At 61.8% G+C, this 14,070-nt stretch overlaps 2 protein-coding genes across 2 annotated transcripts; one reads left to right on the top strand and one right to left on the bottom strand.

Annotated features, from left to right (window-relative positions):
- Positions 1-46: 46 nt before the first annotated feature.
- EXOSC1 (exosome component 1) lies at positions 47-5,523 on the top strand. Its single transcript, XM_077823353.1, has 8 exons — positions 47-112; positions 758-873; positions 2,298-2,372; positions 3,136-3,224; positions 3,601-3,634; positions 4,355-4,405; positions 4,514-4,598; positions 5,106-5,523. Exons 1-8 carry the CDS (start codon positions 82-84, stop codon positions 5,210-5,212), a joined length of 588 nt encoding a protein of 195 aa, XP_077679479.1. The 5' UTR covers positions 47-81; the 3' UTR covers positions 5,213-5,523.
- A 1,282-nt stretch (positions 5,524-6,805) lies between these two features.
- Positions 6,806-14,070, bottom strand: PGAM1 (phosphoglycerate mutase 1). The gene is made up of 4 exons (XM_077823352.1): positions 13,874-14,070; positions 9,368-9,642; positions 8,014-8,194; positions 6,806-7,744 (listed from the first exon to the last, which is right to left on the bottom strand). Exons 1-4 carry the CDS (start codon positions 14,010-14,012, stop codon positions 7,575-7,577), a joined length of 765 nt encoding a protein of 254 aa, XP_077679478.1. The 5' UTR covers positions 14,013-14,070; the 3' UTR covers positions 6,806-7,574.

The raw sequence follows: 14,070 nt of genomic DNA, 5'->3' as shown, positions 1-14,070 counted from the left end.
GAAGCGTCGCTTACAACCGCCCCTTCTAGCTGAAGCCAATGGGAAAACGGCTTTCTCGGGGAGAGGCACAGAGAGGCAGGCATGGCCCCGCCGGTGCGGTACTGTGTCCCCGGTGAGTGGGGGGGGCCAGCTCCCCCCCGACCGGTCCCCGACCCCCCCCGCTCTGTCCCCCCTCCCCCCAGACCCCCCCCCGCTCGGTCCCTGCCCCCCTCCCCGGGGCCGGCTGGGTCCCCCCAGACGTCCCCCCCCCCGCTCGGTCCCTGCCCCCCTCCCCGGGGCCGGCTGGGTCCCCCCAGACGTCCCCCCCCCCCGCTCGGTCCCTGCCCCCCTCCCCGGGGCCGGCTGGGTCCCCCCAGACGTCCCCCCCCCCGCTCGGTCCCTGCCCCCCTCCCCGGGGCCGGCTGGGTCCCCCCAGACGTGTCCCCCCCCCGCTCGGTCCCTGCCCCCCTCCCCGGGGCCGGCTGGGTCCCCCCAGACGTCCCCCCCCCGCTCGGTCCCTGCCCCCCTCCCCGGGGCCGGCTGGGTCCCCCCAGACGTCCCCCCCCCCCCCGCTCGGTCCCTGCCCCCCTCCCCGGGGCCGGCTGGGTCCCCCCAGACGTCCCCCCCCCCCCGCTCGGTCCCTGCCCCCCTCCCCGGGGCCGGCTGGGTCCCCCCAGACGTCCCCCCCCCCCGCTCGGTCCCTGCCCCCCTCCCCGGGGCCGGCTGGGTCCCCCCAGACGTCCCCCGGCCGGGCGGGCCTGACACGGGCTGTCCCTAGGTGAGCGGCTCTGCAGCCTGGAGGAGGGCGCGGCGGGCAGCGGGACCTACACCCGGCACGGCTACGTGTGCGCCGCCCTGGCTGGCTGCCTGGTGAAGACGAGCGAGGACGGAGCGGTGAGGGGGGCTGGGCTCGGGCCCGGGGAGGCGGAATAAGCCTCGGGCCTGGGGAGACTCCCTCGCAGCTGCACTAGGAGGCTGCCGGTGCCTGGGGTGCGCCCAGTCCCCCTCGGCCCCGTTCCCCTCCCTGGCCCAGGGAACCCCCGTGAGTGAAACCCCCCCGAAGACCCCAGCCGCCGTCCCCACCCGCCCAGCGGGGGGAGCTGCTCTTGGCGGGGTGATAGGCAAGGCTGGGATATTGGGGTACAGCGTGCTGGGGAAGGACAGGCAGGGAAAAGGGAGGAGACGTTGCCACAGATTTTAGCAACCTACACGCTTGGACTGAGGTTGAGATGGGAGCAGGAGACAGACTTGCTGAGAGGCTCTGGGTAAGGACACGAGGGGCACAAACCAAGGGTGATGTCATGGTCGGGGTCTACTACAGACCAGCTAGCCAGGAAGAAGAGGTGGGTGAGGCTTTTTTTAAACAACTAACAAAATCCTCCAAAGCCCGGGACTTGGTGGCGATGGGGGACTTGAACACCCAGACATCTGCTGGGAAAAACAACACAGCAGGGCACAGAATCTTCAACAAGTTCTTGGAATGTGTTGGAGACAATTTTTTATTTCAGAAGGTGGAGACAGCTACTAGAGGAGAGGCTGTTCTAGGTTTGATTTTGACAAATAGGGAGGAACTGGTTGAGAATTTGTAAGTGGAAGGCAGCTTGGGTGAAACTGATCATGAAAAGATGAGATTCTAAGGAATGGTAGGAGGGAGAACAATAAAATAAAGACAATGGATTTCAAGAAGGGAGACTCAGCAAACTCAAGGGAGTTAGTAGGTAAAATCCCAGGGGAAGCAAGTCTAAGGGGAAAAACAATAGAAGACAGTTGGCAGTTTTTCAAAGTGACATTATTAAGGGCACAAGAGCAAACTATCCCACTGCGTAGGAAAGACAGGAAGTCTGGCCAGAGACCACCCTGGCTTAACCAGGAGATCTTCATGATCTAAAACTCAGAAATAAGAGTCCTACAAAAAGTGGAAACTAGGTCAGATTCCAAAGGATGACTACAAACATGGCTGGCGGGTGGAACCCTACTCTGGGGAGGCTAGCCCCCAGCTCCCCCCATGGCTGGAGCCACAAGACCCTCTGCGCCCCTGAGCCACAAGCCCAAACCCTGCAACTGGCGGTGCTGCGGCAGTACCCGCCTGTTATACCTGCCGCCCATGAATATAAACAAATAACTCAGGTATGTGGGGACAAAACTAGTGCTCAGCCTGCATGGGGCTGTGGGGGCTGATGGTCTGGACTGGCTAAGCCCCTTGGCCGAGCTGGGCCTGGTGGAGGTGGCATGTGACAGTCGCTGGCTCCATAGGGGGTGGGAGATCCTCGTGCCAGGCGCTGGGCTAACCGGAGGCTCTTCTCTCTGCGCCCATGCAGCTGCCGGTGGTGTCTGTGGTGAGAGATGCTGAGTCCCAGCTCCTGCCCGATGTAGGGGCCATCGTGACGTGCAAGGTAAAAGCAGCTGAACCCGCCAGGCCTGCGGGGTCTGTCTCACCACAGGGGCGCCACGTCGGGGGTGACAAGGAGAGCACTTTGGGTAGGGGGAAGGGCAGGAGTCCTCTGCAATAGATGCCCAAGGAACGACCGGAAAGTTATACAAACCTTGCCCTCTCTGCCTGTGTGCCAGCCTTCTCCCAAGGGGCTGGCAGGCTGGGCCGGGGCTGGGAGTGGAAGGGAGCCTCTTGGCTGTACAGCACCAGTTCCAACCAGACCACACTGCTCTGGCTCTGGGTGCCGCAAGCTGCTGGCTCTCGTCTCCTTGTCAGGTGGGGCAGGTGTCAGCATGGCAGACCTCCCATCTCTGGCATTGGCACCGTCAGCCTAGAGGCCAAGGAGGGTGTGGGCCATGGAGGCTGAATTCCTGTTTTCCACCAGGCTGGCCCTGCTCTGCGGAAGAGGTGGAGGCCTTTGTCACCAGGGCTGCGGGGCAGACATTAAATCCTGGAGTACTTGGCTCCTGTGCCAGGCTGGAGGGGAATGGGGTGCTGTTTAGAGGGAGCGGGGTCAGCCTGGCATGGAGTGCCCCACCCTGCTGTGGCATTGACTCCCCTGGGAGCAGGAAGGAGAGCCAACTGGCAGGAGAAGCAGGGACGGCATTAGGTCCCCTAGAGTAGATCTGGGAGGGGCCAGTCCCTGCTGGTCTCACTGCCCAGTACATGGGCACCTCTGGGGGCAGCGCTCAGCCCAGGGTTCATGCCAGACTCTCTCCCCACAGGTGTGCAGCATTAACTCCCGCTTTGCCAAGGTGCACATCCTGTACATCGGCTCCACACCGCTGAAATCCGCCTTCCGAGGCACCATACGGTAGGGCCTGGCCTTGTCGGCCCTTCCCTGGGAGAGGGTTGGGTTCCTGCTGGTGCTGCCCCCCCCCACCCCTGAAGTAAGGGGAGTGGGGCCAGCTCAGATGGGGCCTTGTGTCTGTAATCCCAGTGCTGCCTTATCCAATGACTGGCCCCTGCAGGCTAATGCCTTCCGCCCAGTGCCAGGCAGTGTCCTGGGCCCTCCTGCCAGCCTGGGGAACAGCCTGCCCCGGAATGAGGGGCAGGCAGGGGACGGATAAGTCCTTTTGGGGCAGTTACTGCTGGGTCTCAAAAGGTGGGAGTAGCCCTGGGCCCTGCTGCCCAGTGGGAGTGGGCCTGTCTGCCTGCCCCAGTACTAGGATCCCTCTTTCTCCTTACAGGAGAGAAGACATTCGAGCCACAGAGAAAGACAAGGTCAGTCGGGTGCTGCCTGCTTCTGTTACTGCCCAGCGTGGCAGCTGACATCCACCCTCCCTGCACGTGCAGCCGTAACCCACCTACCCCCACCCCCTGCATGGCTCGCCCCACTCACCTCCCCATGTCTGCAGCCGTAACCCCACCCCCTCAGCATGGGTCACTCTACTCACCTCCTTGTGCGTGCAGCCCTCCCCCCCCATCCCTCAGCATGGCTCACCTCACTCCCCTCCTGTGTCTGCAGCCGTAACACCCCACCCCATACGGCTTGCCCCACTCACCTCCCGTGTGTGCAGCTGTAACTCCCCCAGCATAGCTCACCCCACTCACCTCCCCGTGTCTGCAGCCGTAACCCCACCCCCCTGGCATGGCTCGTTGCATTCATACCCCGCCTGCTCAGGCTCCCTTGGGGAGGGAGATTTGCTGAGCTCGGGGTCTCCCCCCGATCTCTGAAGGAAGCCCCCCTCCAGGACAGGCTGAGCAGGGTGCAGTGTTTGGGGGGGTCTGTGCTGAGCTGGCAGGTAAGTGCCCACAGGGCTGTGAGCCATGCTGCCTGTGGCCACTGATATGGGGCTGTTATCAAGGTAATGGGACTCGCTGGATGTGGCTGTGGGACTCCTCTCTGCAAAGGGGACTGGCCTTGGTCCAGGCCAAAGCTGCTCTCCCGCTTGAACTGACTTTTCCTGCCCCCCTCCCTGCGCCTTGTGTTCTCTCTGGCAGGTGGAAGTTTACAAGAGTTTCCGTCCTGGAGATATAGTCCTGGCTAAAGTGGTATCCTTTCCTGCAGGGGTGAGGTGGGGTGGGGCACGGAGGGGAGTAGCCAGCTGGGCTTTTCCAGCCCCGCCCTGGAGCCTTTTCCCTTAACCTGCCTGTGCCTAGATCTCCCTGGGGGACATGCAGTCCAACTACCTGCTGAGCACAGCAGAGAACGAGCTGGGTGTGGTGGTGGCTCACAGTGAAGCAGGTAAGAGTTGCTGGCTCCCCAGGCCTGGCAGGGAGAGCTGGCCAGCAGCCTCGCCTCCAAGTCCCTGCTACCCCTGGGCCTCCCCTGTGGGGGAGGAATGAGCCTCAAGACCCTGTCCTGGGTGTTAACACTCAAAGCCTGGGAGTTGACAGCGCAGTGGGTAATGGCTTTGTTCTCTCAGGGTTAGTGAGGGACTGGGAGCCAGGATTCCTGGGTTCTGTTGCTAATAACCCTGCCTTTGCCTCAGCAGGCCCCTCCGTTCTTCTCCAGCCAGTGGGGAGGGGAGCCTGGGTGATGCGCTGCACAGCACTGTGGTCCCTTGGGAGGAGGTGCTGGCAGCAGGCCATGTGGACTCTCCCCAGAGGGAGCTGCAGTCCCAGGGGGGCTTGAAATGTTCCTTAGTCCGAGCCCCTCCCCGCTGGACAGGCTGGCCCAAGCAGGGAGCTGCAGCAGGCACATCCCAGCCCTTGGGGAAGCTGGACAGTGACCTGTTGTTCTTGGCTCTAGGGGCACAGATGGTGCCAGTCAGCTGGTGTGAGATGCAGTGCCCCAGGACACACTCCAAGGAGCTCCGCAAGGTGGCCCGAGTGCAGCCCGAGTTCCTGCAGACCTAGCTGGCCATCCTGAGCCGCCAGCTTTGAGCCTTGACATGGGGGCTGCAGGCAGCCAGCCAGCCTGCCTCTGCTGTCATCCCTTAACCAGAGCCTAGAGTAACCCCCACAGGCCAGTGAGCTGGGGCTTGACCCACTGCAGGGCAGGGCGCCAGTGCGTGCAGCCTGCACCTGCTGGAGCAGCCACTGGATTTTGGATTGTGTTAAGGCTCGTGTGGGGGGATCAGGGTCCCCTCTTTCCTCCGGGGCCTGGGCCCTGCTCTCCAGTTAGGTTTCTAAACTGCTGTGCCATGAACAATAAATGTTTTCCTGTAGGGCTCTAGGCTCCTGTCATGCTGGTGAGGGTACTGCTGGGCTGACTGTAGGTGCTGCGTGGCCACAAGCTGGCATCTCCTGCTGCTGGCTGGGCACTGCACAGACAGCTGCTCTGTTCAGGAAGGGGCACTGGACAGCCAGCACAACCGACCCCTGGTATGGGCCCCTGTGCCACTTGGTGCTGGACTTGACCCCCAGGCTTAAATGGAACCACTCTAGGGGGCTGCCCCTGCTGCCCAGCCTTGGCTTCCCCTATGGCACTTCTGCAGGAAGGAGTGCACTGTCCCAGAGCGAGAGGCCAGACTCAATAACTGGCCATAGGGTGGGACTGGCCTCAGGGGTGTGGGCAAACAGCCAGGGCCCAGACAAGGGAGGATTGCCCCCTCTAATGCTGCAGTCCTCACACTGCTCCTGAGAAGGGGGTGTCTGACACTCACTCTTCTCTAAAGCAGTGGTTCTCAAACTTTGTACTGGTAACCCCCTATAAATTATTAAATATATTTAACACCATTATGAATGCTGGAGGCAAAGCAGGGTTTGGGGTGGAGGCTGACAGCTCCTGACCCCCAGTTTGAGAACCCCTGCTCTAAAGTCAGTTTTCATGACCCCTTAAATTTCCTCTAAGCTTCCCAGCCCTTGGGTCCCACTATCCCTATGTAATTGACTGGGGGGAAAGGGGAAGCCTACCAGAGTGGGTCCTGCACAGGGTGTTCCCTTGAAGGAGTTCAGGTGGCACATGGCCTGGGCACCTGTCACAGCCCCAGGGAAAGCCTAGGCATTGCAGAAGCCCTCTTGTGTGCTAGCTCTTCAAGGCAGCCTCCTAGCTACCCAGCTCCACCATGGTAGCAATGCAGGGCAGGCTGCAGTAGTCACAGCTCAGAGGCCCACTAGCTAGCACCGCTGTGAGAACACTGTTACTGCCCTGGCAGGGGCTGTGTGGATCAGGGCAGGCCCAGCCATGAGCAGTCCTCTTGCTCTGTTGTCATCAGCAGTGTAGCAGGGCCGGCTCCTTTCCAGCAAGTGTTCCAAGGGTCTGGGCTCCAGGAGCAGCTGGAGGGATTGTGCCCAAGGGAAAGGGAGATCGACTTTGTGCCACGGCTGGAGGTAGAGGAAAGGGAAACGGACCCTTTAAGGTCCCAAGGCCCAGTTGGGATAGACAAAGGGCCTAGCCTGTGCATGTGTGTACCTGGTGTCAGAGTGCCCAGGGAGCCTGCATGCCCATACTCGCCCCAGTTTCATCATTGCAGGGCCCTGCCAAGGGATGTGAGACAGACACAGGGGTTATTGCACATCACTCCTTTATTGTACTTAACGAGACAACCGCTATTGTTGGACAGTTACACTAGAGCCGGTGCGAGGCCAGTGCCAGGTAGACAAGCGCAGGGCTAGCATACAGCAGCAGTCTTCACTAGCACTACACAGCAGGTGAGGGGGCAGCTGTGGCAGCAGAGGTTCTAGAGGGCAGGGCAGACGCTAGCTGCACCCCCTCCCCAGCCTGTGGTTTGAAGGCAATAAATTAACGAGCTGCCCCTGGAGAGCTACAGTCACTGGCTAGCACACGCCCACCTACCGAGAACACAGCTACAGGGGCCTGCACCCCAAACCCGCCGGGGGCATGTGAGAGCAAGACTGGTCCCTGACTCACACCTCTCCTCCCTGGTCCATGCGCACACACCTGGAATGACTACAGCAAGCAACAGTAAAACTCATGACAATGACAAGAGCTCCCAGTGAGGTCAGGCACAGCTAGGAAGGCCCAGGGTGACTGTCTAGGGAACGCTTGGGTTGGCCAATACCTTAGAGTCACTGGTCCAGCCCAGGGTTCGCTGGAGCCTGGCAGAGGTGGTTACCACCTGGCTATAGCCATTGGGCTTCCCCCATCTTTGAGGAGAGGCTCTAGCTGGCCTGTGGGTTTGCAGGGTTGTCTACAGAGGGATGCAGGTCCCAGGGAGCTGGCTCTGTACTCGGTTCTTATGGCTGTGGGCAGTGTGTGCAGGGGAGGGGTAGGAAGGGGGCTCATCTACTGCTCACAAGCCTCCACAACCTGCCTTCACTTCTTGGCTTTGCCCTGAGCCGCCACAGCCTCCATGGCCTTGCGGACCGTCTCCTCATCCCCCAGGAACTGCATGGGCTTGATGGGCTTCAGGTTCTTGTCCAGCTCGTAGACGATGGGGATGCCAGTGGGCAAGTTGAGCTCCATGATGGCCTCTTCAGACATGCCTGCGAACACAAGGTACAGTCACCCACCGAGCACCCTGCACCAAGCCCCACACTTGCTCCCACAGCAGGGCGCTGCCCACCCCAGGGGCTGCAAGAGCAGCAGGGAGCTCAGTCCCAGCAATAGCCCCCAGGTTAGCACTTTGGGAGAGGGTCGCTGGGGGGGAGAAGGGGTGGGCCCAGGACTGAGTTGACACCTTGCTGAGCTTGGGGCCAAGCCAGCCCATAGCCCCACTGATTCGCAGGCAACTCAGGGCATGAGTCTGCCGTACCATCCAGGTGCTTAACAATCCCTCGCAGGCTGTTGCCATGGGCAGCAACGAGAACTCGCTTGCCCTCCTTGATCTGGGGGACAATCTCTTCATTCCAGAAGGGCAGGGCCCGGGCAATGGTGTCCTTCAGGCTCTCGCAGGTCGGCAGTTGGTCCTCGGTCAGGTCGGCATAACGACGGTCCTGGGGAACAACCACCAACAGCCCTCAGTTGCCATGGACACAGGTAGCAATGCCTAGCTAGTGAAGTGCTTTGGGCTCATGGTGAGTTACCCCCGTCGATGTGGTCACTTCTACTGTTCGTGCCCTGGAACTGGGAGTTCCTGCAGAGAGCTCCACCCACCACTCTGCTGTCCTGGTCTGCATCCCCACAGGGTTATTGCGGGGAGGGGGGCAACCCAGCTTTGCAGAGCAAACAAGCCCGTTACAGAGTGACCCAGAGTACGCTTAGGCCAGGAAGGCTTTTCCTAGTTCCTGAGGCTCACCTGGATTCCTGTGCGTTTCCAATGGCTAGTAGACATTTGTTCACCTGTCAGCTGGGTTCTGGGGACTGCAGATCCCTATCTAGGGCAGGGTTTCACTGCAGAGCAAACACCCAAGGGAGCTACACAGGACTGTAACGAACAACAGCATAACAGGCTTCCAGCCCCTGCTTGTGCAGTGCCTGGTGGAGTCAGTATCTTCCCTTGGGACAGGACAGCGAGCAGAGACCAAGACCAGCCAGCAGTGCACACTGCTGGCTTCGGAGATCTTTACAGTTACTGGGGACATGGAGTCAGGGCAGAGCTGCATGCCAGAGACCACAATGGGAGAAGAGGCACCCAGGGCCATGCCAAGTGCACCTCCACCCCAGCCCTAAGCTGGGAGACCAGGAGCCATGGGAAGAGGACTGGCGCTGGGCCAAGGACTGACTGTCTGGTTTGACCACTGAACTGGGAAAAGACTTCATTTTGGGTTGTCCTAAAACGACAATTATTGGGTTTTTTTGCCAAAACGACAAACTGAAAATTGTTTTGGGTAAAACGAAGCATTTCATCCCTATGTTGCTTCCCCTCTGAAAGAAGCCAAACTATCTACGTTTCAACCCACGTAGTTCTTTTGGGCAACCCGATTTGCCAAATCTCTGTGCAGTTTTGGTTGACCCAAAACTGCATTTTTCAGCAAATAAAAGTATTCACCCCAAAAATGTCACCCAGCTCCTGTTAGGACTATGCAGTAGCACCCCCTCCCGCTGTTCACACAGGATCCCACAAAACGGCGACCCTCGTGCCAGCCAACATTCTCCCCAGCCCAGAGGCCCGCCATTCGGCTGTTGTGGGGAGAGGGAGAAGGCAGAGTTGCAAGGGCCCACCTTACCTTGCTGATGGTGCTGTAGAAAGGGTGGTCCGGTTCCATGGGAGGTGGTGGGACATCAAAGGAACGCCTCCAGATCTTCACCTGGGCCTCCCCATGCTTAGCAGCTGTCTCAGCCTTGTTGAGACCTGTCAGGCCACCATAGTGCCTTTCATTGAGGCGCCAAGTCCTCACCACAGGCAGCCACATCTGGTCGATGGCATCCAGCACTATCCAGAGAGTGCGGATTGCCCGCTTCTGGACAGAGGTGAAACAGATGTCGAACTCGTAGCCAGCATCTGGAAAGGATCAGAACCCCAAGGCCATCAGCACACAGCACCCACGAGATGCAAACGAGGGGAGGGAGCAGATGCAGGAGTCTCACGCTGGGAGCACTTCCCTCTTTTAGTCCAACAAGCCAAGCTCTGATGGCAGGCTGTATTTCCCCACCACCAGAGACCGCATTGGCCCCCAGAACTCCCTGGCCCTAGCCTTTCCGGGGCGCCACTGCCTACAGCCGCTACTTTATGCCCAGCCCCAGCAGGCCCCCAAGGCACTTGGGATTCGACCAGAGGTAATGAGGTATGGGCTTCGCCCACTGGCAGTGAATAGGCTCCACCCACGGCATCGGGTTTGGGAGGTCACATTAGCTCCTGTCATCCGGTCTCAGAGGCCGGCATTGATTTGTCCTCAGACTGAGCAGATGGCGTAACCCGATGGACCAGCCTGCGAGTCGCAGGGTACCACAGAAAGGGATTATTTTGCCCCAGAAGGGCTTTAAGCTGCAGATCCTCTGCTCTCCCCAGTGCCTGACAAGGGCGAACATGCCCGCTCCACAAGCTGGCCCCCCTTCCCAGCCTGGCCAAGCTGTGCCTACCAGTTACAAGGCAGCTCAGCTCACTGAAGTGGAAAGACAGGATGCTTATGTAACCTCAGTGGGGTGGAGATCCTAGGCAGCATCCGCTTCCTCTCCAAAGCTCTGGGGAGCACGCGGGGAGAGCTGCAGGTTCATAGGGCAGGGCTGGAGGAGAAGAGGGCTCTGAGAGCCCCCTCTCCAACCAGAGGAGCTCTATCACTGGCCTGAATCCATCTCAGCAACATGAGAGCATCTACAACAGAAGTGGGCAAACTAGAGCCTGCGGGACCATCCTACCCAGCCCCATATCTCTCGGCCAGGGAGGCTCGCCCCCCAGCCCCTCCCCCGCAGAGGCTTTCAAATAAGCCTGTCCTGCCGCTCTGAGCAGCATGGTAAGGGGGGGGGGTTGGATAAGGGACAGGAAGTCCTAGGGGGCAGTCGGGGGGGGTGGGGTTGGATGGGGCGGAGGTTCGGGGGTGGAGTACCAGGGGGTTGGGGATGACAGGGAGCAGGGGGGTTGGATAGGGGGTGGGGTCCTGGGGGGGGCAGTTAGTGACAGAGATCCCAGGAGAGGGCGGTCAGGGGACAAGGCGTGGGTGGGGGGTTGGATGGGTTGGAGGTCCCAGGGGGCCTGTCAGGGGGCGGGAGTGTGGATAGGGGTCAGGGCAGTCGGGGGCTGGGGGGGGGGAGGCTGAGTTGGATAGGGGTCAGGGCAGTCAGGATGGGGGTTGGATGGGGGTAGGGTCCCGCAGTCAGGAGACAAGGAGCAGGGGGGTTGGACAGGTCGGGGGTTCTGAGGGGGGCGGACAGGGGCGGGGCCAGGCTGTTTGCAGAGGCACAGCCTTCCCTACATAAGAACGGTCAAACCAAAGGTCCATCCAGCCCAGTATCCTGTCTGCCGTCAGTGGCCAATGCCAGGTGCCCCAGAGGGAGTGAAGCTAACAGGTAATGATCTAGTGATCTCTCTCCAGCCATCCAACTCCACCCTCGGACAAACAGAGGCTAGGGACACCATTCCTTACCCATCCTGGCTGATAGCCTCCATGAATTTATCCAGTTCTCTTTTAAACCCTGTTATAGTCCTAGCCTTCACCACCTCCTCAGGCAAGGAGTTCCACAGGTTGACTGTGCGCTGAGTGAAGAACTTCCTTTTGTTTTAAATAAATGGCCCTCCATACCGTTTTGCAACTCCGATGTGGCCCTTGGGCCACAAAGTTTGCCCACCCCTGATCTTGAAGCTCTGGCCCTACGCAGCACTGAGTGGGCGGCTAAGGACCCCCAGGCCCAAGCCATACCCCCACATGGGCCACACAGCTGCAACGGTGGGGAGCATGATGCATTGCTGGCAGTTGCGCCAGGCTGGGCCTCCCTTGCAGAGGCATGTGAGCTGTCAGCCAGCAGTGGTGCACCAGCACAAAGGACAGCTCCGCATGCAGCAGGAGGTTACTGAGTTCCAGGGAACACTGACTGCGGCAGCCAGAGTCAGACAGGAACCCAGACAGGAACCGGGGGCTCCACCACTGCCTCAGAAATCCCCTCATCCTGGTAGGCAATACAGCTCCTCCGAAAGCCAGGCCGACTTCTCCCCTGGAGGGCGCCTGCCCACAACACACCCCACGCCGAAGAGGACCAGGGCTCTGAGGAGACGGGGCAATAGGGTTACGCAAGGCTGCTGAGTGGGTTCCAGGGTGCGGTGGAAGGGGGCTATGCAACACAGTGCAGCTTGCTAGGGCCCACCTGGCACCCGACTCCTCTCACCCAGGATCACACTGCCCACGTTCTCCTCCCGTCCCAGGTGTCCAGGGGAGAGTGGCCAACCTGCGTGAGAACCAGCACGGGCTGTGACTTGCCAGAGGGGCTTCAGCACAGATTTGCCCATACACTTTCTATTCTGGGACATTTTTGCTTCACACACTCCGGCAACGTGATTAGATAAACCAAGCTCTGTCCCACCCCCGGGTACGGTGGGCTGGCACCTATCACATTCTGCTGCACCCGGGTAGCATCTGCAGGAGGAATTAATCAGGCACTCTGCTGCCTATGGTCTCATTTTGAGTCTAGCAAGCAAGAGGGATGAGACAGGTCCTGCAATTTCCTGTCAATGACTCTGCTTCCCTCACAGGGCTGTGGGGAGGAAACACGCCAGCACTTGTAACCCACAGCCAGAGCACGCTCGGTCTCACTACTGCAGCAGCCTTTCTCCCTGCTCCCCAGAGAGAGGAGGGCTGTGCGTCCAGTCATGGCTGAGACGTGCACGTCGGAGCACCACTTCTGAATGACTCAGCGCCAGGGAGAGCGAGACAGAGGAGCCCTTGCAAAGGCAGCCTGCCAGAGCAGAGCATCTCGCTGGTTGCACAGCGCTGCAGCCCCAAGTGAGGGATGGGAGAGAAGGGGCATGGAGGGACCGGTCACCACACGGCTGGGGAAGTGCTGTGCAGGGAGATAACGTATTGCCCTTCCGCACCGTATTGCGGAGGGGCTCAAAACACTTTATCCTAATGAAGCTGGGCTCTCCCAGTGACCAGGCTGCCCATCCATCCAGGATTAACTCCTCCTCAGGGCCAGAACAGGCACACATAGGCCCTCACAGCCCTCCAGCCCCGCAGTCTCCCTGGAAATGGGCGAGTACTACTCCATTTTGCAGGTGGTCAGAGGCAGAGACATGAGACACTTGCCCGAAGTCACAACACGTGTCAATGGCAGAGCTGGGAATGGGAGCCAGGACTCCAGACTGATCAGCTCCTTTATGGGCAGGATTCTTTACAGCCTGGGGGGCCAAAGCGCAGCCCCATGATAGTGCCCGGCTCTTGTCCCCTCCAACGGGGCCAGGCTGTGCCCTGGCAGAGACCAGGGCCAACGGATCAGCTCCCTTTTACTCACACTGAACTCACAGCCTGCGTTGGGCGTGCCACCGCCCCCCCCGGGCCCAGGGCCACCGCCCCCCCCGGGCCCGGTACCGCTCCCCCCCCCGGGCCCAGGGCCACCGCCCCCGCCAGACCCGGTACCGCTCCCCCCCCCCCGGGCCCAGGGCCACCGCCCCCCCCAGACCCGGTACCGCTCCCCCCCCCCGGGCCCAGGGCCACCGCCCCCCCCAGACCCGGTACCGCTCCCCCCCCCCCGGGCCCAGGGCCACCGCTCCCCCCAGACCCGGTACCGCCCCCCCCCCCCGGGCCCGGTACCGCTCCCCCACCCCGGGCCCAGGGCCACCGCCCCCCCCCCCCCGGGCCCGGTACCGCTCCCCCCCCCCGGGCCCAGGGCCACCGCCCCCCCCCCCAGACCCGGTACCGCTCCCCCCCCCGGGCCCAGGGCCACCGCCCCCCCCAGACCCGGTACCGCTCCCCCGCCCGGGCCCAGGGCCACCGCCCCCCCCCAGACCCGGTACCGCTCCCCCTCCGGGCCCAGGGCCACCGCCCCCCCCCAGACCCGGTACCGCTCCCCCCCCCCGGGCCCAGGGCCACCGCCCCCCCCAGACCCGGTACCGCTCCCCCCCCCCCGGGCCCAGGGCCACCGCCCCCCCCCAGACCCGGTACCGCTCCCCCTCCGGGCCCAGGGCCACCGCCCTCCCCAGACCCGGTACCGCTCCCCCGCCCGGGCCCAGGGCCACCGCCCCCCCCCAGACCCGGTACCGCTCCCCCTCCCGGCCCCCCCATTCCCAGGGCCCCCCCGGCCCGTACCTCTCAGCGCCTCCCCGCCGCGCTGCGCCTCCTGGCTGCCGGCCGCGCTGAGGTCGGCGTCGTACCAGCCGCTGAAGCGGTTCTCCAGGTTCCAGGCGCTCTCGCCGTGCCGCAGCAGCACGAGCCGGTAGGCCGCCATCTTGGGACTGCCGCGCTCGGGCCGGACTGCGCCAGACCCCGCCCCGCCCGCGAGCCCG

This window comes from Eretmochelys imbricata, chromosome 7 (genome assembly GCF_965152235.1).
Source record: "Eretmochelys imbricata isolate rEreImb1 chromosome 7, rEreImb1.hap1, whole genome shotgun sequence".
Taxonomy (NCBI): domain Eukaryota; kingdom Metazoa; phylum Chordata; order Testudines; family Cheloniidae; genus Eretmochelys; species Eretmochelys imbricata.
This window is presented reverse-complemented; position numbering and strand designations above follow the sequence as displayed.